Source organism: Pectinophora gossypiella, chromosome 10, assembly GCF_024362695.1.
Source record: "Pectinophora gossypiella chromosome 10, ilPecGoss1.1, whole genome shotgun sequence".
Taxonomy (NCBI): Eukaryota; Metazoa; Arthropoda; class Insecta; order Lepidoptera; family Gelechiidae; genus Pectinophora; species Pectinophora gossypiella.
The window spans coordinates 7,548,544-7,570,212 of NC_065413.1; the positions used below are offsets into that span (position 1 = coordinate 7,548,544).

The 21,669-nt window shown below is 37.4% G+C and overlaps 1 protein-coding gene across 1 annotated transcript in view; it reads left to right on the forward strand.

The window, feature by feature from the left end:
* Positions 1 to 21,464, forward strand: part of LOC126370384 (lachesin-like) — a 47,452-nt gene extending 25,988 nt beyond the window's left edge. The window contains exons 7-10 of the mRNA XM_050015222.1: positions 11,994 to 12,125; positions 15,207 to 15,332; positions 17,892 to 18,071; positions 20,495 to 21,464. Coding sequence (XP_049871179.1) covers positions 11,994 to 12,125; positions 15,207 to 15,332; positions 17,892 to 18,071; positions 20,495 to 20,682 — 626 coding nt within the window. The 3' untranslated portion in view covers positions 20,683 to 21,464. The remainder of the gene's footprint in view (positions 1 to 11,993; positions 12,126 to 15,206; positions 15,333 to 17,891; positions 18,072 to 20,494) is intronic.
* Positions 21,465 to 21,669: the final 205 nt, after the last annotated feature.

Consider the following 21,669-nt stretch of genomic DNA (forward strand, 5'->3'; position numbering starts at 1 on the left):
TAAAATCGGCAGAACTTTCGTAAGGAAAATGAAAAAAATAGATTGAATCGTTTGTATTGCAATCACGTACATTATAGTCGGCGTCGGCCTCTCTTTGGATTAAAACGTCAGTTACAGATGAATTTCAACAAAGACTCAGTAGGATATTTTGCTATACAATAAGAAGAAATATAATTGTTGCAAAGTTTGCAGGTAGAACAATAATGGAGGTGAGAGTTTCAGTTAATTAACATTATAGTAGTGGTGGGATGACAAATTAAGTATTTATAGCAGGAAAATTCTATTTTTTTAACCTTCAAAGGTTTCAAACCTTTCAAATAGTGTTAAAGTTGTATTCATTGCGCTCATTGATTCAGGCCTGCTTCAATATAATAGGTATTGCTGTCGCGTATTTTTATATAGAATAGGGAATAATACTACGTCTTGTACGTAGGTACTTTGTAATACATTACAAAATAAAAAATAAATAAAAATAAATTGAAGCAGGCCTGAATCAATAAGCGCAATGGATACAACTTTAACACTATTTGAAAGGTTTGAAACCTTTGAAGGTTAAAAAATAGAATTTTCCTGCTATAAATACTTAATTTACACAGAGTTTTAGACGGCTATACGGTTCACCATCTATCACGTTGGTCTAACAGAAAGCTCAGTGAGTGTGATACTTAGTTCATGTTGCGATAGACGTACCTTTGATTAATGTATATAGTCGTGAGCATATTATATTATGTTGTGTAACATAGACACTGACTCTACAAATGCGAAGATGTCCTGAGCAGAGACAAGTGTGAAATAGCCTAGAATTTTGTTAATGACACGTATCTATTGAATGTCCTATTTATTACGAAACAAACGTCTCGACTAAAAAAAATATAAAAAAACCATCTAAAACTTAGTAACCAAGATACATGAGACTGGTGCGTGTTTGAATCCATTTAAATATAATAATTAATAATGGAAGCTTTAGCAGCTAACTAGATCGTACCAGTTTGTGACTGAATCGGCTAGTTATATTAGTAGACTGTTATGCTAATGAATTTACAAAATAATTTAAACCTTTTGCTTTTGGAAGCAAATTTAAAATCTCATTGTCTTTTGAACTAAAATCTGAAGTTAAAGGTGAATGTTATAAAATACTACCAGTTGTCATTATTTACACCAAACAGAGTTCAAGCGACATTTTCTCAGGTTTATTTAGACAGATTATAATAATATAAATGCAAGTCTACAAATCTTTGTAAAATATTCAAAACTCAATCAGCACACATCTCAAAATCATCTCAACGAATCCTAATCTGTCACAGTGCAAATAAATACAGTATTGCAGTCACATCTGCTTTCCCGAGTACGTTTTCAGTTGTCATTAGCTGTGGCGGGACTAATGTCCAGTTTCACGGTTCGACGGCAACTAATTTATACCACCCAGTTGCTGTCTCGTTACACATAATGTGCAGTTTGTTAATGTCCGCTTTGACCCTTCAAATCTCTTAATTACACCACAGTCAGGATTCTGGTTGGTTGCAATACGCTAATTTCGCGCGCAGTAGTATTCTGCAGCAACATTTCGCGATTAATTCGAATCTCTAATACTAATTCAGACACTAATGGGGCCGCTGATTAGGTACGCCAAATCACCGTGCTGCATTGAATTTATTTATTTATATATTAAAAATAAGTACAGTACTTAATACATTTTTTTTTTACAATTGACGGTGCAACAAAAACCTTTGGTTTGTCCGTACACCGACATTCACCATCGTCGCTTCCAATTTGCAATATAATATCATGCTCGAACAAATAGTACAATAACTAAAGAACATGTAGGTAGGAATTTATACACTTGCAAACGAAGTACACAAAAACTAGTTCGCTGCATCAGCTTCACCCCGCGCGTCACACGCAACTACCGGACAGCGCGACACACAGGAGGTTTCGTGATTTGAAAAGCGTCAGGAGTATTAGGCGAGGGATTAGATAATTATTAATTTATTATTCTTTTTTATTTTATTGATTTTCTTTTTATGTTAATTCCATTATAGAGTAACTATGTTGGAACTTATAGTTGGAGATTTGTTATAAGCACATAGTGTATTTACTAGTGAATTTATTTACTGTACTATTTAGCTGTTAATCTTCATAAAAGTAAATAAATTAATTAATTTTACGTAAACTTACCAACTCCTAATAAAATACTGCAAGAGTAACCACGCGTCCTAATTTTACCGTTCCATCCCTATTTCACAGCTCTTTTACCCGTTCATTTTTTAAAATACGTTGTTCGACAAATTCACTTAATGCTGCGTTAAATGAACCGTGCTCGCATAATAAAAGATTTTATACTCAAAAGCGATTTCAGAACGGACGATATTTCCGTGGAGCGAGAGAATGCGGCACTCGACGTAGAAGCTTCATCCCGTCTGTACCAGTGGAATATTTTTTTCGCGCCCGAATGAGTACGGATTCCGTCGGAATAAAGTTAGGAAAACACCACATACAAATAAAGCTCAGATTACTTAAGCACTGCGCTGCTAAAGCGAACCCGAGAGCTTTTTTTCCAAGTAATTTATTTATTGGTTAAACAGTATCACAGTCCTCTTAGTAAATTCAACATCGATGGTACCCACACGTTTTATTTTCCATTTGGTGAACCGTTTCGTGCTTCATTTAAAAGTATTATATAGTGTAACGGAGTATTGCATGGAATACTCCGGGCAATTACTGCACGCCGCTATATCAGAAAAAGCTATTAAATGGTCTATGCAAAATAAAAACCCTTGCTGTTGATCTGTCTGTATGATACCGGTACTGTTGATACCGTAATTGAAAGACAAAATTAGCTCTTTGTAAAATAATAAAGAGTTGAAAGATAACACGTGTATTTATGCCTATTGCAATGTTAATAAGACTAAAATTTATGTGTAGATAAAAACTAACTACACTAACACTTTTTAGGGTGGGCATACGTAGCTCAATCTTAACAGCATCTTGCAGAAACTTAGCTTGTTTGTCTTAATTTTTCAGTACTGTGTGGGAGTCCTTAGAGCTCTTCATTTGTCCGACCAACTAGTCATGCCACCTGAGGTAAATCTACAATAAGTAACGGCAAAAAACTGTTACTGTCATTGTCTGAAAAATACTTTACTCAACGAGAGGAAACCCACATACCCGAGAAATGCGTTGCAGAGGTATGTGATCTAACCTGCTTTCGGCTGGTTTTCCCTTCGCCGATTGGAAGAAAAGTCAAGAAGTCGCTTCTATAAAAACCAGACCTATCAAATATTCAGGTTAGGTAACGGGGACCCCGTGAAAACGGGATAACGCTAAGGAGATGATGATATTTAGATTACTCATCAATTAAATCTCGAACAAATGTATTACTGTCAGTTAGAACGTTTAGAGTCGTTTACTGCTACGAGTAAATTTATACAACCTTACATACAGTTAATCAGATGATGGAGGAAGGAAATATAGGTAAACATAAACATTGGAAGCCAGTAAAGCAGTACACCAGAGTTTTGGTTTAAAAATGAAGAGTAAGGTAAGTGGATTCACTTGTACATGAACCCAACCGCATAACAAATTCTCACGCAGTTTATTTTAGAAGAGCCCAACCCTTTCAGAGCTTATTTAAAGTTTTTGCCATTTATTATTTATGTGAGGTTCAATACATCTGCCAGCCAATTTAAATGCGAAAATGTGTTAAATTGAGAGACAGTTAATGTTTCAAGCCGACCTTCATTAAGGTAAATAAAAGCGTTTCATTGCTCCTGAAATAATAAATAAATGAAACAAAGTATCTTTATTTCACAGACACAACACCATATTTTCTTAGTAATGAGTTGAATGTTATATGATAGTACATAACATCACTGTCCAAGCATGGACGATGAGGGGTCTGAGAAGAGGCGCGCGGGCAATACGCAAGTTGATTGACGTCGCCCCCACCAAGGGTCATTCGCCACATTCCATTTGTCTTGGAGACCGCACGTCATACATATTTTTTTGTAAAATTAAAATAATAAAGTATAAGTACATTGAAGCTTAAAAGTATTTTCTTTCCAACACGAAGCCTGAACAATTGGCGACCGTGTAAAATAATAAGAAAACTGCAAGTCGGAAATATAAGTGGAAGCTCGGGTATAATTAAAACTACATAATTGTTGTACCTGACGGCGATGCATCGAGCTATATCTAAAAGGAATTGGACTAATTTGGAAATTGAAATCTACTGAAGAATTTGAAGAGCAGTGCTGCTACCTACAAGGAGGGCCAACCTTTATCTATGGGCCAAAATTGTTGTTACATGAAGAATCGTGAAGTGTACCTAACGCCCGTGTCAGGAGGTCAAACCGAGGGAAGTACGCTCGTTCCGTTTTTTTTTTTTTCTCATTTCCACTCCAAATTCCCCCTTTATTTGTGTGAACAAAGTTGATCTTTAAAAGTTAAAATAAATTTAATTAAAATTAATAATCGATTTAAGTACAGTGCTTTGTTGGAAATACCAATGTGGTGACGTCAGTGGTCATTTGAGGCCAAAGCTTTAAGCGGATTATTTGCTTTCTTCGTTAATCACTATTAGTATCTGTCTAAACTAAAGTCAGAATTACATAAATAAGTCTTACTTTAAAGAAGAAGTAAAGGAATGATACGTTTTGCTAACATTTTTTAAGTAGGTACTCATACCCAATGCTACGTGGATGTGCTGAATATACCTATAACATATTTAGTATTGTGCTACATAGCTTAAAAATATAGTATTAGATTCCGTATTCAACGCAATTATAATAGAATAAACTTCTTATCGTATATATTTGATACTTAAATACTCATCTTTACTGGTGCATTTTGTATAGGGTCCTGCATAAAGATTTTACTATATCATCGCAAGTACATAACAAGTGTACACATAAATATCACACTACATGCCTACTTGTCTACTCCTCTGCTTTAGGCTATCTTTATAACAATTCCAGGGTACAAACTGGCTAGTGTCCCGGTGAAGACTAGCAGTGCGATCGAGCCGGTTATCAGTTACCATTGCATCAGCTGAGCGGCTATTGTGTTGCATTCACGGTCACGGAGCATAGAAGTACCTATAAGCGGCCAGACGCGAGTGGAGGACGTAAACAACATTTGGGTTCGATGCACAATTTATTTACCTGGTTCATTATTGTGTTTTATTGAGTTTAGTGTGTTCTTATCTATATTTTAGAACATAGTTGGTGACGTAGGACTACTTCTTTGCAGTGCGTAAACAACAGAAAAAATGATAAGCGACGAGAAATATGCTCAGTTAATGAGAAAGCGAGGGACTATTAAGGGACGAATAACAAAGTTAGATCAACACGTGCAAATATATATGGAAATTGACGTTAAAAAACTAGATAGTATACAAGTTAAGGAGTTACAAAAGCGTTTAGATAAGTGTTCAGAGTTGTCTGTGGAATATGAAGAACTGCAAAAACAAATTGAGGATAATTGTGAGAATGATGCTGAAACTCAGGAACAACTTAATGACAGGGATTCATTCGAAACACAAATAATCCATATACAATCAGTTTTGCAGGATATAATAGAAAGGTACATGCGTGAGCATTCTAGAGGGGATGGGTGTCCCTCAGAAGCACAGGTGACCTCATGTTCTCATTCTCACCACGGTAATATGCACTCAATTAAATTACCAACAATTAATTTGCCCGCTTTCGATGGATCCTACCTAAAATGGCTCGAGTTTCGTGATACATTCCAATCTCTAATAAGTTCAAACGAATCAATCCCCGCCATTAATAAGTTTCATTACCTTCGTTCCTCTTTGAATGGGGAGGCAAGTGAGGTAATTAGGTCATTAGAGTTCACGTCTGCAAATTACAAAGTAGCTTGGGACTTATTGTGGGCTCGGTATGATAACAAGAATGTACTTGTAAACAATCATTTAAAGGCGTTGTTTACGATTGGTTCGTTGAATAAAGAATGTCATAAATCCTTGCGTTCCTTCGTAGATAATGTTACAAAGAATTTACGAGCACTAAAAACTCTTGGTCAACCAACTGAACATTGGGATTGTTTGATTATTTTTATGGTTTCAGCGAAATTAGATTCCACCACGAATAGAAAGTGGGAAGAACACAAAAATAACTTAACACATTTGCCCACATTGGATGAGTTTTACACGTTTATCAGAAATCGTGCTGACATTTTAGAGTCGACTGCGCTATTGAGAAGCGACAAGGGAATGAATACGAGTTACAATACGAATAAAAACAATTTTAATAAGATACAAAATAACTACGATAAATATAATAAAACAAATTTCTTTGTCACAACGACAGAAAATGCAGCAGAATTTTTGTGTTTGTTTTGTAACACACAGGGGCATCGTATTTATGATTGCGAGAAATTTAAAAATGTAAATATTCAGGATCGACTGAAGGAAGTTGTCAGGTTGAGGTTGTGTTCTAATTGCCTGCGGGAAGGACATAAGGCCTTTCATTGCCGCCTTAGGGGATGTTGTAAAATCTGTAAAAAGAAGCATAATACTCTATTGCACATGCAAAAGGGTAATACGGTTCAAAATAATGTAAATACAAGCTTACCTGTAGCTTCAGCCCCCGCCCCCGCGCCCACTTCCGCGCCTGCCGCGCTTCCGGTCTCCATGTCAGCTGTGTCTGTCAGTCAAGTCTTACTGTGTACTGCGGTCGTGCAAGTCGTTAATGAACTAAATAATCAGACTTACCTAGCACGCGCGCTCCTCGACACAGGCAGCCAGTCTTCTTTTATAACAGAGCAGCTGAAAATGAAAGTAGGGCTTTCTTCGGAACATACTAAGCCTCTACGCATTGCAGGTATTAATAACCTGATGTTTGATATTACAGAACGATGTGAACTTAAAATAAAATCAGTGACAAGTTCTTTTGAAATAAATTTGAAATGCTTAGTTGTTCCTCAGATTACGGGAACTTTGCCTGGTTCGCCTGTTAATATCCATGAGTTAAACTTACCTGAAAATATTGAGCTTGCAGACCCGAACTTTTATCAACCAGCACAGATAGATATTCTCTTAGGAGCTGATGTTTATTGGGATATTGTTGGATGCAAACGTCTCACGCTAGGGGTAGGTAAACCAATATTACAGATGTCTGAACTTGGGTGGTTGGTCAGTGGCCCAATGGGGAACGGTAACCCCAGCCACGTGACATGTAATTTTACTAAGCAAATGCATGCTGATTTACAACGATTCTGGGAGGTGGATGAAATTCACCATTCTTCAAAGCCTTCTCTCTCGCCTGAAGAAAAGTTATGTGATCAACATTTTACAGAAAACGTTGAACGTCTTCCTAGTGGTAGGTTTTCAGTAAAAATTCCGCTTAAAGAGTCTCCGCGAGCTGCACTTGGTGATTCATATTATTTAGCCAAAAAACGATTAATGAATTTAGAAAGTAAATTTCGAAAAAATCCGCAATTAAAAGAAAAATATACAGAATTCATAAATGAATACCAAAGTCTAGGTCATTTAAATGAAATAGAGCGGCCCGAATTCGGTTATTATTTACCGCATCATGCAGTACTGCGCGAAAAGAGTGAGACGACAAAATTGCGGGTCGTATTTGATGCTTCGGCCAAAACGACAACCGGAAAGTCACTAAATGATATACAGTATGTAGGTCCAGTCGTGCAAGACGACCTAATCGCTATTTTATTGCGTTTTCGTACTTATAAATATGTAGTAACAGGGGACATACAAAAAATGTATCGACAAATTGAAGTCGATAAGTCACAGCGCCATCTTCAACTTATCTTGTGGAGAAATGACTTGTCCCAACCTATCAAGGTCATGCAGCTCAATACTGTCACCTATGGGACAGCTTCTGCGCCTTTTTTGAGCACAAGGTGCCTTCTTCAACTGGCTCGTGAATGTTCTAATGCTAGGATTGCAAATATTATTGAGCATGACATTTACATGGATGATTTAAAAACCGGGTGCCAGTCTGAAGAGGAGATTAAAGTTATTTTGGATGGTGTAACTAAGGTGTTATCATCAGCGTGCTTGCCTTTACATAAAATTCGCACAAACTGTCCCAAGATGTTACAGGAAAAAACCACCTCTGAAACATTAGATCTGTGCAAACAGACTACTGTTTTAGGGCTAAATTGGTCGCCTACACCGGACGTACTCCATTTTCTCGTGGATATGAAAACAAACAAAAAGATTACAAAGCGAACTATCGTATCATTAACATGTATGATTTTTGACCCCTTAGGGTTGTTATGTGCATGTGTAATCAAGGCAAAAATTCTTTTGCAGCTGCTCTGGAGTGAGAAGTTGGGCTGGGATGATTTAGTGCCAGAAAGCATTGTCCAGCGTTGGACTAAGTTGTCAGACAATTTAAGTGTTCTATCAAGAATAACGTTGCCGCGAAAGGTTATTTGTGATTATCCAATTACAAATCAATTGCACTGTTTTGTGGATGCGTCACAAGAGGCGTATGGCGCATGCGTCTATTTACGTTCGGTTGACAAAAATACCGGTGTAATGGTCAGGTTGTTATGTGCTAAGGCTAGGGTTGCACCCCTGAAGGCTATGACCATACCCCGCCTAGAGTTGAGCGGTGCGCTGCTCGGAGCTCAACTGTCGATTAAAGTACTTCAGTCCACAAGGTTACACATTCAACATAAATATATTTGGACCGACTCGACGGTTGTGCTGGGATGGATTAAATCTACACCAAAACTACTAAAAACTTTCGTGGCAAATAGAGTAATTGAAATCAATGAACTCACCCAAGGGTTCTCGTGGAGACACGTACCAACCGATTTGAATCCTGCGGATCTGGCTTCCAGGGGTGTAGACCCTCAGCGTCTGCAGGCCGAATCTTTGTGGTGGGAAGGACCTTCCTTTCTAAGGAAGGATCATTTAGACTGGCCACAACAACAACTAAATTCATCGATTGATTTACCTGAACTAAAAGTTTATTTACAGGTTGCAACGGCTACAGATTCTTCTACCAAAAATTCATTCATTGAATTTTCTAAATTTTCAAATTCAAGTCGTTTAACTCGAATAATGGCATACGTTTTGCGATTCGTAACAAATTGTAGAAAAAATAATAAAATTAGTGGCAGTTTAAAAACAAATGAGATACAAAATTCTTTAAAGGTTTTAATTAAACTTTCTCAACAAGAGACTTTCCAAGATGAACTTTGCACTCTATCAAAGAACCAACCTTTAAACAAAAAATCTAAATTGTTATCGTTTGCACCGTTTATTGATGCTGATGGTGTTTTAAGGATTGGTGGTCGAATGCAGAATTCACCTTTTAATTATAATAAAAGGCATCCTGTTTTATTAAGCTCTAAACATGATTTCACTAAATTATTATTACGTCATGAGCATAATCGTTTATTTCATGCAGGCCCACAGCTACTCTTGTCCTCTTTTCGCGAGGAATATTGGCCTATTGGAGGCAGAGACTTGGCTCGTGCAGTTGTTAAAAAATGCGTTATCTGCACTCGCTACCGTGGGAAGACCTTGCAACCACAGATGGGTAGCTTACCTGCAGTTAGAACACAACCTACTTTTCCATTTTATTCGACGGGAACTGATTTCGCGGGACCATTCCTAATTTCTAGTAAGAAAGGTAGAGGTAATCGTATTTTGAAATGCTATCTTTGCTTGTTCGTCTGCCTTAATACTCGAGCAGTGCACTTAGAGGTCGTCAGTGACCTCAGCACTCAAGCTTTTATTTTATGTTTGCGCAGGTTTGTGTCGCGAAGAGGTAGGCCGAATGTCATTTTATGCGATAACGGCACCAATTTTGTCGGTGCCAATAATGAACTGGGTAAAGTTTTGCGCTCCAGTCGTGACTCCGTCTTAGATTTTGCTAGTTCCGAAAAAATTACATTTCGGTTCAATCCGGCTTATTCGCCCCATTTCGGGGGTATTTGGGAGGCTGGCGTCAAAGCAGCTAAATTTCATATGAAAAGAATAGCAGGGAACGCTTCTCTTACCTTTGAGGAATTAACCACGTTGTTCACACAGATAGAGGCGATCCTTAATTCACGTCCACTTTCACCCTTGTCATCTGATCCTCTTGATTTAAGCCCTTTAACTCCCGGGCACTTCCTGATCGGGCGACCACTGATGTCGGTGCCCACTCTAGCAGCGGAAGAGAGTAAAACCAGCTACCATACCATCGAGAGAATACGTAAAGAATTCTGGGAAAGATGGCGCAAAGAATTTATTGCAGAATTACAGCAGCGTTCTAAATGGAAATGCACTAATACCGAACCCAAAGATGGAGACATGGTAATTATTAAGGAAGACAACCTACCTCCTCAACGTTGGCGTCTGGGACGTATCACTCGATTGCTAACTGGATCTGACAAAATATGTCGAGTTGCTGACATTTATACTGCAAGAGGGACTATACGTCGAGCTATTCATAACGTCGTGCGACTACCTCTTGAGGATGAACCAGAAGTTGAAAGCTAGCTCTTTCAAGGCCGGGAAGATGTCCAAGCATGGACGATGAGGGGTCTGAGAAGAGGCGCGCGGGCAATACGCAAGTTGATTGACGTCGCCCCCACCAAGGGTCATTCGCCACATTCCATTTGTCTTGGAGACCGCACGTCATACATATTTTTTTGTAAAATTAAAATAATAAAGTATAAGTACATTGAAGCTTAAAAGTATTTTCTTTCCAACACGAAGCCTGAACATCACACCTGTATCCCCTAAGGGGTAGGTAGAGGTATATAAAACATCCAGCTGTGTTTAAGTCTCATGTAATAGGGGGCGAGCCTAAAGCTAATCCTGAAAACCGCGTGATATAAATTATCTATGTTAGTACAAACAACAAAAAGGGGTTGAACATTCTGTTTGCTTTCACGGCCTGAAAGTTGTTAGCATTTGCCCGGAAGCTGTGCAGCATTCTGGTGTATGACTAAGAAACAAGACGCAGCCCTCATATTGTCCGTTAAAGAATTTTGCTGATTTTGTTTTTGTTAGTTTCGCGCTTCGATCAGATAACACACGTACGCGCGCGCACACACACACATGTACATACACGAAATACACACATACTAATATATACATATTACATATTTGGATGATCGACCGACGGTTTCTCTACAGTGATAAAAATGTGCGGGATTAACATAAGGCGGCATAAGGTGACATGTAAATCCCATTATTTTTTATAACTGTCACTGTCGATTGTCATAATCACAACTTGGCTAACTATCCTGTTCTTTTTCAGAGAGCCTACCCAAATGGAACGTGTTCTTTTTTCTACACTGGCTCACGTGCCTATAACTCGCGCGAATAGAGACAATTGTGCGCATTGTTCTAACAAAGTGTTTATTTCAACCAGATGACTTATATACGTCAGCGATTGTAGAAGTAGGAAAATCAACGATTGTCGAATTTGTTTTCTAATTCATGTTTGGATTATAAATGATTATCACGTGCTCAGCGGTGAAGGAAAACATCGTGAGGAAACCCACAGTCCTGAAAAATCTATTCTTGGACGTATGTGACCTAACCTGTATTGGGCTGGTTTTCCCTTCGCAGGTTAAAGGTCAGACAGGCAGTCCCTTCTGTAAAAAACCGGACCTGTCAGATCTTCAAATTAGGTAAGCGAACCTTGTGAAAAACGACATAATGCTAGGGAGATGATGATTGTAGAAGTTGGAACATGTGTCACTTAGCGGAGTTCGTAGGCTTCTTTTGGTTTGCAGACGTAGATAAGCAATAATTGGGGGGGGGGGGGAGGCAGCGAGGGAGTTGTGAGACAATGGGCAGCGACTTAAGTCTATTGAACATGACCCACGCTCAGATTCGTTTCTGGTACAAATGTTCTCCATAGCTATTCAGTGTGGCAACGCTGCTAGTGTTTTGGGCACCTCTGCACCAGAGACAATCAGAAGTGACCTTTTCGAATTGACTTTGTTTGTTTTTTGTCTATTTATACTAACACGTTGTAACATTATTGCAGTGGTGAGCAACCACAAGGGCGAGAGTCTGGAGCTGTCTCACGTGTTGCGAACAGACATGGGCGCGTACTACTGCATCGCTAGCAACGGCATCCCGCCCACCGTCAGCCGGCGGTACCACGTCCAGGTGCATTGTAAGTATCGCAGGATTTATACAAGTAAAAGACATCCCACACGCTTGTCCAATCAAGATCTTTGATCTCTTCTTGAGTTTCCTACTAGTTTATCTTACTTATTACTCATATAAAAAAACGTTCCCCATCTAAATTATTAATTTACGAACGCGATATTGTTACAATACACATGTGCTACGCGCGCTACGAAAACCGTAGCAGCGTTGGTAGCACTACGTAACAATTACACTAAGTTAATAGCACAAACTGATAACCTTCGTGGTCCAATAGTTGAGCGTTGTGCTCATGATCCGAAGCTCCTGAGTTCGATTCCCGATGCAAGGGGACATATCACAAAAATTACTTTGTGGTCTAGGGGCCACAAAATATCCTAACCAAACCCAGTTTGGTTAGGATATCTTAGGCAGATCACCTTTTGTCCGAAAGTAAGATGATCCGTGTTTCGGAAGGCAGATTTCGGCGATATATGAGCCTTTGTCCAGTGTTCAAAAAAAGAACCCTGGGCGCAGGCCGCTACAATTTTCAGGAGGCTGTACGACATGCACTGAAAGATAATATAATCAGCTTAAATAAAATGTTGTTACCTATTCTATCAAAGTCAATCCTAAATAATGTTTACAATATTGTAAATCTTTATCGCTAAGACAGTCTAAACAACCTCATTGTTTGTCAGACAGGATTATTTCAGACTAATTCCCACCCGAGCTCCTTAGTTTACAACACGATTAAATAAATAAACTAGATTTTGTCCTCGTATGGGCGGTGCTAATTCTAGTACCCATTCGAATGCAAGGCGCATGTCTTACCGCTTGTCCATCACAGATAAGTCGTAAGTATACAGGATGTTAGTGACGTCGTAACGAAAACTTTGATGGATGATTGAGACCATGATTCTGAGATGATATGAAGTGGAATTTTCCGTCGCAAAAGTATGGAACAGAAAATAATAAAAAGAATAACAAAAATTTTCATGAATTTTCCGACTGAAAATTCCACTTGATATCAACTCAGAATCATGGTCTGAACCATCCCCCTCAGTATTCGTTACGGTGTCACTAACACCCATACCTACTTGTATGGGTACAGTATGTACTTGTGCGGGGTGTAAGTGACATCGTAACGAATACTGAAGGGGATGAAACAGCTGATTATTTTGAGTTAATATCAAGTGGAATTTTCCATCGCAAAAGTATAGAATTGAAAATAATTTAAAAAAAAAACATGAATTTTGCGACGGAAAATTCCACTTGATTTTAACTCAGAATCATGGTCTGAATCATCCCCCTCAGTATTCGTTACGATGTCACTAACACCCAGTATAAGAATACAAATAATCTTATATAGATAGTATTGTAGTATAAATCAATGCCTAAGGAGCTTTAAATCCTGGATTATTTACTCGGATATAACAATGATTGGTAATGTAGCACCCTGAAGGATAAAGCGAGAGAATAAAATGTGTACGTGTGAAAAACCTTACGCCTTTATACAGTACATCAACGCAGAACCTACTCGTATTCGCTGCCTACCGCATTCGCTATTTGAAAGTAAAAATAGAATGAGAACTGTTTTCGCTAAGGGCGCCTCTTACACTTTTAGTATTAAGTTCTTTCTGTAAAATTATCCTTGTGACGTGAGCTATAAAAGTACTTATTACCTACCATTATATTATTGGTAAAAAATGTCTGTATAGGTACCTACATCGTCTTATTCTGAACATTTCTTAGGCTTAGTATTGTCCTATTATGGATTTGCTTTTACCTCGAAAGATTTTAGACATCTATGTTGTCTGGAACATAAGCGATTAAATAATGTGTCGAATACGTTTATTTTCGTCCCTATTCACGCATAATAAAATATTTATCGAAATAATAATGCTTTTTAGGGCCAGTACTCTATAATAACAAACCTTCTAGGAACGAATAATCCAATATTTCGCTGGCTTAGGATTACAACTAGTAATTTACATAAATAGGTAACTGAAGATATACTTATTTGTAAGTAATTAATATTCAACTGAAACATATCGGTCAAGGAATAAATTGCATTTGTTATAATCATAATCTGTAATCTTTTATCACGTAATCATCTCACTAAACAAGTTGATATTCTTCAATTCGCTTAAGTACTTACACGTCCGGATTGAAACGAAGCGATAGCAAAAGTGAATCAGATGCGTAACTAGTTTTTTCTCTCTTAATTAGGAAGTAGTAACTTACCTACCTGCTAAAGTAAAGGAAAAGACTGAGTGCTTGAATTAGAGAGGTGTAAACAGAATAAAACTTAAAAGTTATTTGTTTTGGTAATTTATGTTAATGTTGATTTAAAATAAAATAAATGATTTGTGTAAAAACTTTAGCGGTTTTTACTTTCTATATTTATAAAACACAATGAACTTAGCTATACGAATCTATGCATTGCTTGCCTTTAATATTCCTTGAGAACCGATGACTACAGAAATATCTACCTAAATTTTGTATCTAGATGTGTATTATGAGTCACATTTCACTCCAGCGAAGCCGAGTTTTCATCTAGTATTACAATAAAACACATGCGAATTAACTAGTCACTCCGTACGTCTTTTAGTACGAGGTATCTACTTCTTTTGACGTGACGTGTATATGTGTATATTTTCTCAGACTACTAAGTCGCAGGCGTCTGTTTCATTTACACTTTATATACCAAGAACAGCCTCCGTGGTCTAGTGGTTAGAGCGTTAGGCTCACGATCTGGAGGTCCGGGTTCGATTCCCGATGGGGACATTGTCGAAATCACTTTGTGAGACTGTCCTTTGTTTGGTAAGGACTTTTCAGGCTTGAATCACCTGATTGTCCGAAAAAGTAAGATGATTCCGTGCTTCGGAGGGCACGTTAAGCCGTTGGTCCCGGCTATTAGCCGTAAAAACACCTCCACCAATCCGCATTGGAGCAGCGTGGGGGAGTATGCTCCATACCCCCTCCGGTTGATTGAGGGGAGGCCTGTGCCCAGCAGTGGGACGTATATAGGCTGTTTATGATGATGATACCAAGAATACCAACCCCATTTGTTTAAGTATACACATTTGCTCGTATTACCCAACAGTTATACCACAAGTGAAGGTGTCAAACCAGCTGGTCGGCGCTCCGTTGGGCAGCGAGCTACAGCTGCAGTGCTACATCGAAGCTGCTCCCAAAGCCATGAACTCCTGGTACCGGGAAGACGGCAAGTGTAAGCAGTGTTCACATTACATATCGACGCCTTATGGCGAAGGCCACGTAAACGTCTTTTAAAAATGACTTTCATTAACGTAATCACGATTTCTTTCAATTCATTTCATTTCAAGTAAATATTGAGACCAATTTTTTTTACCTGAACTAAAACTAGCTTGTCTACTAGGAGTTTTTTTTTTAGCAAATTCAGATCCGAATGTGATTTTTCAAAAAGGCGCATACGTGATTTTCACTATAAAGGGGCGATATAAAAATACATACATAAACTCGGCCCCGAAATCGTAAGAACATCAAATGGCCTGTCATTGTCACTCAGAAGGAAGGGAAAGAAGCTTTTTTTTAATCATATACTATAATATACATTATAGCCTAAACGTGTTTCCGAAAAGCTTAATAGAAGAGGTGACATTAGCACTAAAAGCGTAGTATACAATGATGATTATTAAACTAATACGTAAAAATATATGAAATTGTGGCAATCACTTTAAAAAACCCTCTTTTTTCTATGTTTTGTTTCATCGTCCTATCACATAAATTACTTCAATTTTAAAACCAGCGTTATGTACCGCATTAAATGTACTAATATTTTAGCTTTATTATCTATTCATGGTAGCATTTTTCTGAATGACATAAACCGCATCCATTTTAATCAATAACTATTTTTAAGTTCCTTACACGGAAGATAAAAACAAAACAGGGATATTTTCGTCTCGGAAATGTCGTAAAAGTTTATTATCGTTTTTGCATTCCAAATAGAATAAATAGTACAGGAAGATAAGAGGTTCGTAGATAACATCATTTTTGCAGCAGCAATTCAATTAATTATTAAGCCGTTTAAGGTATAAAATTGTAAAAATAATTAATATAGAATATCCGAATTAATTTGATCTGGCACCATTATTTATTTGATCATCCATTTCCATCCATTACGAACTAATTAATCCTGCAGTAGGTAGTCATTGTAACCATAATGGTAATATCCGAATAATGAAACTTAACTATACACATTTAAGCCTTTCCAGAACAGCATTGTGGTTTCACGAACATTTCGTCGATAAGAACTTAAACCTAGTCTTGAAAGTTATGTTTCAAGCTCAGGTTTCAAGTTATAATTATACCTAAACAGGCATGGATGTGAATCTTAAACCACTAGACAAAACTTGGTGTAACTTATTGTTTAATGATTTCACTTCAGCTTAAAGATAACTGAAGGTAATTGAATTATCTATTTTAGTATTAATGTTATATAAAGCGATTGACAGGCGTATCAGACATTACGCTCAAGCGCGAGAAAGTAATAGTTTTGTACAAAGCTTCCTTTTATAATGTTAAGTACCAGAAGTGATTTTAGAAAATTCTACTCTAATAAATTTTCCTGGAAACTACCAGTTTTTGTTCCTATATAAACCACATTCGGTCCTTTACTCCACGTTCGTAACTGACCTTTGGTAACCAGATACGAACACGGATTTTTTTTCTTGCTTGATAACCAGTTACGATAATGGAATTTACTTGTGGTTTACAACGAGCATCTAAAAAAAAAATAAGCCTAATCGGACCAGCTGTTTTCAAGTGATTCATTCAGTATCGAACATAATTTATTTTTTAGAATATACTTACTTGGATTCTATTTATGAGATTTTGAAAGTGTCTCTTTACATAAACGATAAAGCGGCCGCCATTGCCTTTTTTAATTTCTTTTAGTAGATAGAACCTTATTAAATTAACCTAATCTGTTCTGAAGTCTAAAGGTCTATGAAGCCTTTATTTTTAGCCAAAACTTAATAAAAAATACAAAGTACGTGCCACCGAAATTATCGAGGTACTTTCACCTAAGTAGTCAGTTTTATTCACAGAAATTTATTCATTAGCGGAAGAAACTAGAATAGAAAACACTTCCACGTGTATACTTTACTGGCGGACGCCGAACTAGGGAAACCCTGTATCACGGAAGTCCAACTCTACATAGTCACTTATCATGAGAACTAAATATTTGAACAAAGTTGAATAATTTGTCCTTTTCAACAGTCAGACAAGTTATATACTTTAAAAAGAAAAACTTAACTATAATTGCGACAAAGAAGACACTGGTTTGTATCATTGTTTACCAGTGTAGAGTGTGGTTGGTAGATGTTTCTACAAACTAGTTACGACAGTTCATCTAGTTACTTACTAATACAAGATTTACTTTACGGTACATATGATCAAATCGTCGTGAACATCGTAAACATCGTGAGAAATTTTCGGAAGTATATGACCTAACCTGTATTGGGTTGGTTTTCCCTTCGCGGATTGGAAAGTCAAACAGGCAGTCGCTTCTGTAAAGGCGGACCTGTCAAATCTACAGGTTAGGTGGACCCTGTGAAAAACGGGATAATGCTACGGAGATGATAACATACATAATTTGATATGTTTAAGGAAAGGGGGTTTGTGGGGAAAAAATAGTGAAGCAGTATTCTTTATATAGGATGGTAACTTATTATAAAGTTTTGCTCTTTCAAAACATATATGTAGATTTTCAAGACATATGTAGATAAACTGTCAACTTTCTCTTTAGCCTTAGTGAGTGACAAGCTGCTAGACAACGCGAAACTGAGGGTCACGGAGACGGTGGTGAACGAATACGCGCTCTGGATGAACCTGACCATCAAGAGCCTCGCGCCCTCAGACTTCGGCACTTACGTGTGTGCCTCCGTCAACGCACTCGGCAAGATGGAGAGCCAAGTCAGCGTGCATAGTAAGTTAACATAATATCTTGATAGAGACTTTTAGTATCATGTTAATTAACAGCCTCGGCTAACCCACATTGGAGCAGCGTGGTGGAATATCCTGCTGTTGATTGAGCGGAGGCCTGCGCACAGCAGTGGAACGCGAAGTGGCCTGTTTATGTTATTTTATTTAATAACATGCTTATAAATTGTGAAAAAAGTATATTTATTTCATTATGATTTATTTCGCAATAAGTGAATGACAGCCTAACAGCCTCCGTGGTCTAGTGGTTAGAGCGTTGGGCTCACGATCTGGTAATCCGGGTTCGATTCCCGATGAGGACATTGTCGAAAATCACTTCGTGAGACTGTCCTTTGTTTGGTAAGGATATTGCAGGCTTGAATCACCTGATTGTCCGAAAAAGTAAGAAGATTCCGCACGCTAAGCTGTTGGTCCCGGGCTACTAGCCCAAACACCTCCGCCAACCCGCAGTAGAGCAGCATGGTGGAGTTTGCTCCATACCCCCTCCGGTTGATTGAGGGGAGGCCTGTGCCCAGCAGTGGGAAATGTATAGGCTGTTTATGTGTCTGTTATGTTATGTAAGTGAATGAATTTGTTATTGTAAACTCACGCATGTGGTTGCCAAATTAAAGTCAGAGTCAAAAATCTTCAATAAGACACCCTTCCTAATAGGTATTCATTCATCATGATCAACCGCACGGTGACAGGCTATCAACCCATATCACCGAAATAGACAGTCCATCAGTTTGGAAAGGACATTTTGCGTTAATACTAGAACATTTCCATTAGTCCAGAATAACCTTTTTTACTATTACTTATCAATATTATATTATTCTCCTTTTATTTTGCTCTAACTATTCATAAAGAAGAGAACTACAAATCGTTTTTACAATAAAATACCAGTATTTTGAATTTACCAGCAAATAAATTTAAAGCTCATGTGAAGTTTACTTTATGTAAAAAAACTTATTACAAGAATAATGATTACCTAAATGATAAAATTGCCTGGTAATAAATGTGTTCCTCTAGTTATTAAATAACTTGTAATGTATACCTACATTGATTTAAATGATGTATTGCTGTTGAAGTTTCTTGCCATTTCTTCTTCTCAGCCATAACACCTTGAGAAATGACGTAGATTCAAAAATGTAAAATTGACCTCGACAAGTTTTTCCGTGATAATTGCGTTGAATAAATGATTCTGATTTCTGTCTCTTATAATCCATTAGGCGACAAGCTACGGGTAAAATATATTGAATCAAACGCTAGTCGACCAGAATTGATCCCCTACCGATTGCTACATTTTATCAACGTCAACTTACATAAGTCACGTAGCTTTTATGTTCAGTAACACTCGACTTCAGACCCATAGGGCCCTTATCATGAATATAAAACATGTACTTGTACTACTTATGTCGTAAAATTGCCCTTTTACTAGTGTAAGTGTACTTGACTCCCGACGTAACTTGTACTCAGTATCATAACACATCGTTGTAAGTGGTAATGACTCGTATTCTATTAGAATTGTAGTTAGGTTGACAGCAACTCTCCGAACGGCGACCGTCGCTACGGCGAGTCTCTTTACGGCGAGTGGCCTTATTTTTCCTCTACGTCGAGCGAGTTTTGATGTTATAGTACAGTTATGAATACAGATCGGTGTTAGTGCATAATTTAGGCGGAAATTAGCTTAAATTTTAAATATTTAAGAACTGCATATAGTAAAAGATACTTAGTTTACTTTTGATATATTAAAATATTTGCTTGTCTTTTTAATAAAGAAAGTAGGTACCACGCCATCTTTATTTATGCCACTTTAATATACTTCTTAAATATTTAGTAAAAAAATATTATGAAGCCCGCAAGAATTAAAAGAAAATGAATGGAGAGTAGACAAAACAGTGGTTATATCGCGATATGGAAAGGCTGATTCCAACAATATCAATAACTAAGAAATACCATTATAAGTACTGTTGGTCTAAGGCGCAAGTAGGTGTCTATCTCAGGACTAAATACAACATAAACTCACGCCTATTTCTCACACGGGTAAGCAGATACTCATCATCATCAATTTAAGAGCCACGCTCTTGTCGGTGCAGCATTTTCCATTCCAGTCTATCAAAGACCAATTCCTTGACTTCCCTATAAGGCACGACGGTAACCTTTTCTTTAATCTGTTCCATGTAAGCTCTTCTTGATCTTTTGCTTCCTCTCTTTCTTTCTAGCTTTCCTTCTATGATGTTTTTAATAAATTCGTCGTATCTTATTAGGTGTCCAATCATCTTGAAGCAAATGCATTTGCTTCGATCCTGACATCAGTATTTCTCACATTCATTAAGTGTTTCAGAGCTCAACACTATTGGACTATAAAGCTCTACGTGTCGTTCTCAGGGCTAAATACTATTGGACTTAAGGTTTACATGTCTTTCTCAGGATTAGAACTTAACATGAACGGGTTCGCCGAGGAGCCGATGGTGTCAGGCGCGGCATGGCAGCGTGCGCGCAGCCCCCCTGCGCTGCGCCCCGCGGCCTCCCACGCACACTACTTTCTAGCCCACCATCTACCACCACAACTGTACGCTCTACTACTTACCACACTTCGATATGTACATAATTTTTAAGCTGTATTATGATGAAAAAGGAGGTCGCTAGCTCTTTATTAAATTGACATAGGGATTTTTGGGCCATTAGGTAGTGGTCGGAATGGGTCATCAAATCATGAAAAGATGAAAGAACACCATGGCACATCTCTATCTTGATGGTCGTGTAAACACGTACCTATTCCCCTCTCTATTACCGGGACTTCACTAGCGTAATAGTTTGCATGCCTACTTGTTTCAAGTCTATTATGTGGTTTTACCCTAACAATAACTAACCTTGGCTTAAAATCCAACGACTAGACCTTTACTTCTATTATTTTTAAGGTGGTAATTAGTAACGTTCTATAAAACGTGAACAATAGCATTTTAGATCCCCTCCAAATTCAAAAAAATGCCGGTTTGTAAAGAGCTTGCGACGAACAAGGAAACTCTAAAAAAGTCGTTACACTTCCTCAATGTAAATGATTACACAACCTGATAAATAAACAAATGTTCATTCACACGGAAGTGGTATTATCATAAATGGCTGAATTCGAATCAGAAAATCAAATTTAACATCAACTTGAAACCTGACCGTGTTTACATTTCAATGAGTTTCTATTAAATTAACAAAAACATATTATAATAGACGACATAACTAGCCATTTGGAAAGTTATTCATTTCATTGAATATTCGAATAGTGAATTATTGAATAACAAAAGCATGAAGGACTCTCTTCTTATCCATTATCGTTATTTCCACTGACAATGTGATATTTTTTGTAAAATAAATGCCTAGTTGTAATAATAAATAATGTTAATTAAATGGTTTATCACAAAATAATTCCGTGTAATGTTATTATACAAATTATTTTAGGTCGTTTAATCTTAATTATATTAAATGCTTTTTCATGCTTATTAATTTACTTATATTAGATGAAACTCAGCTTTCTTTTAGGTATACCTTTGTTCTAATAGCAATAATGTTGCATGGTTAATAGACCATTATATAATTTGTAATAATTTTAA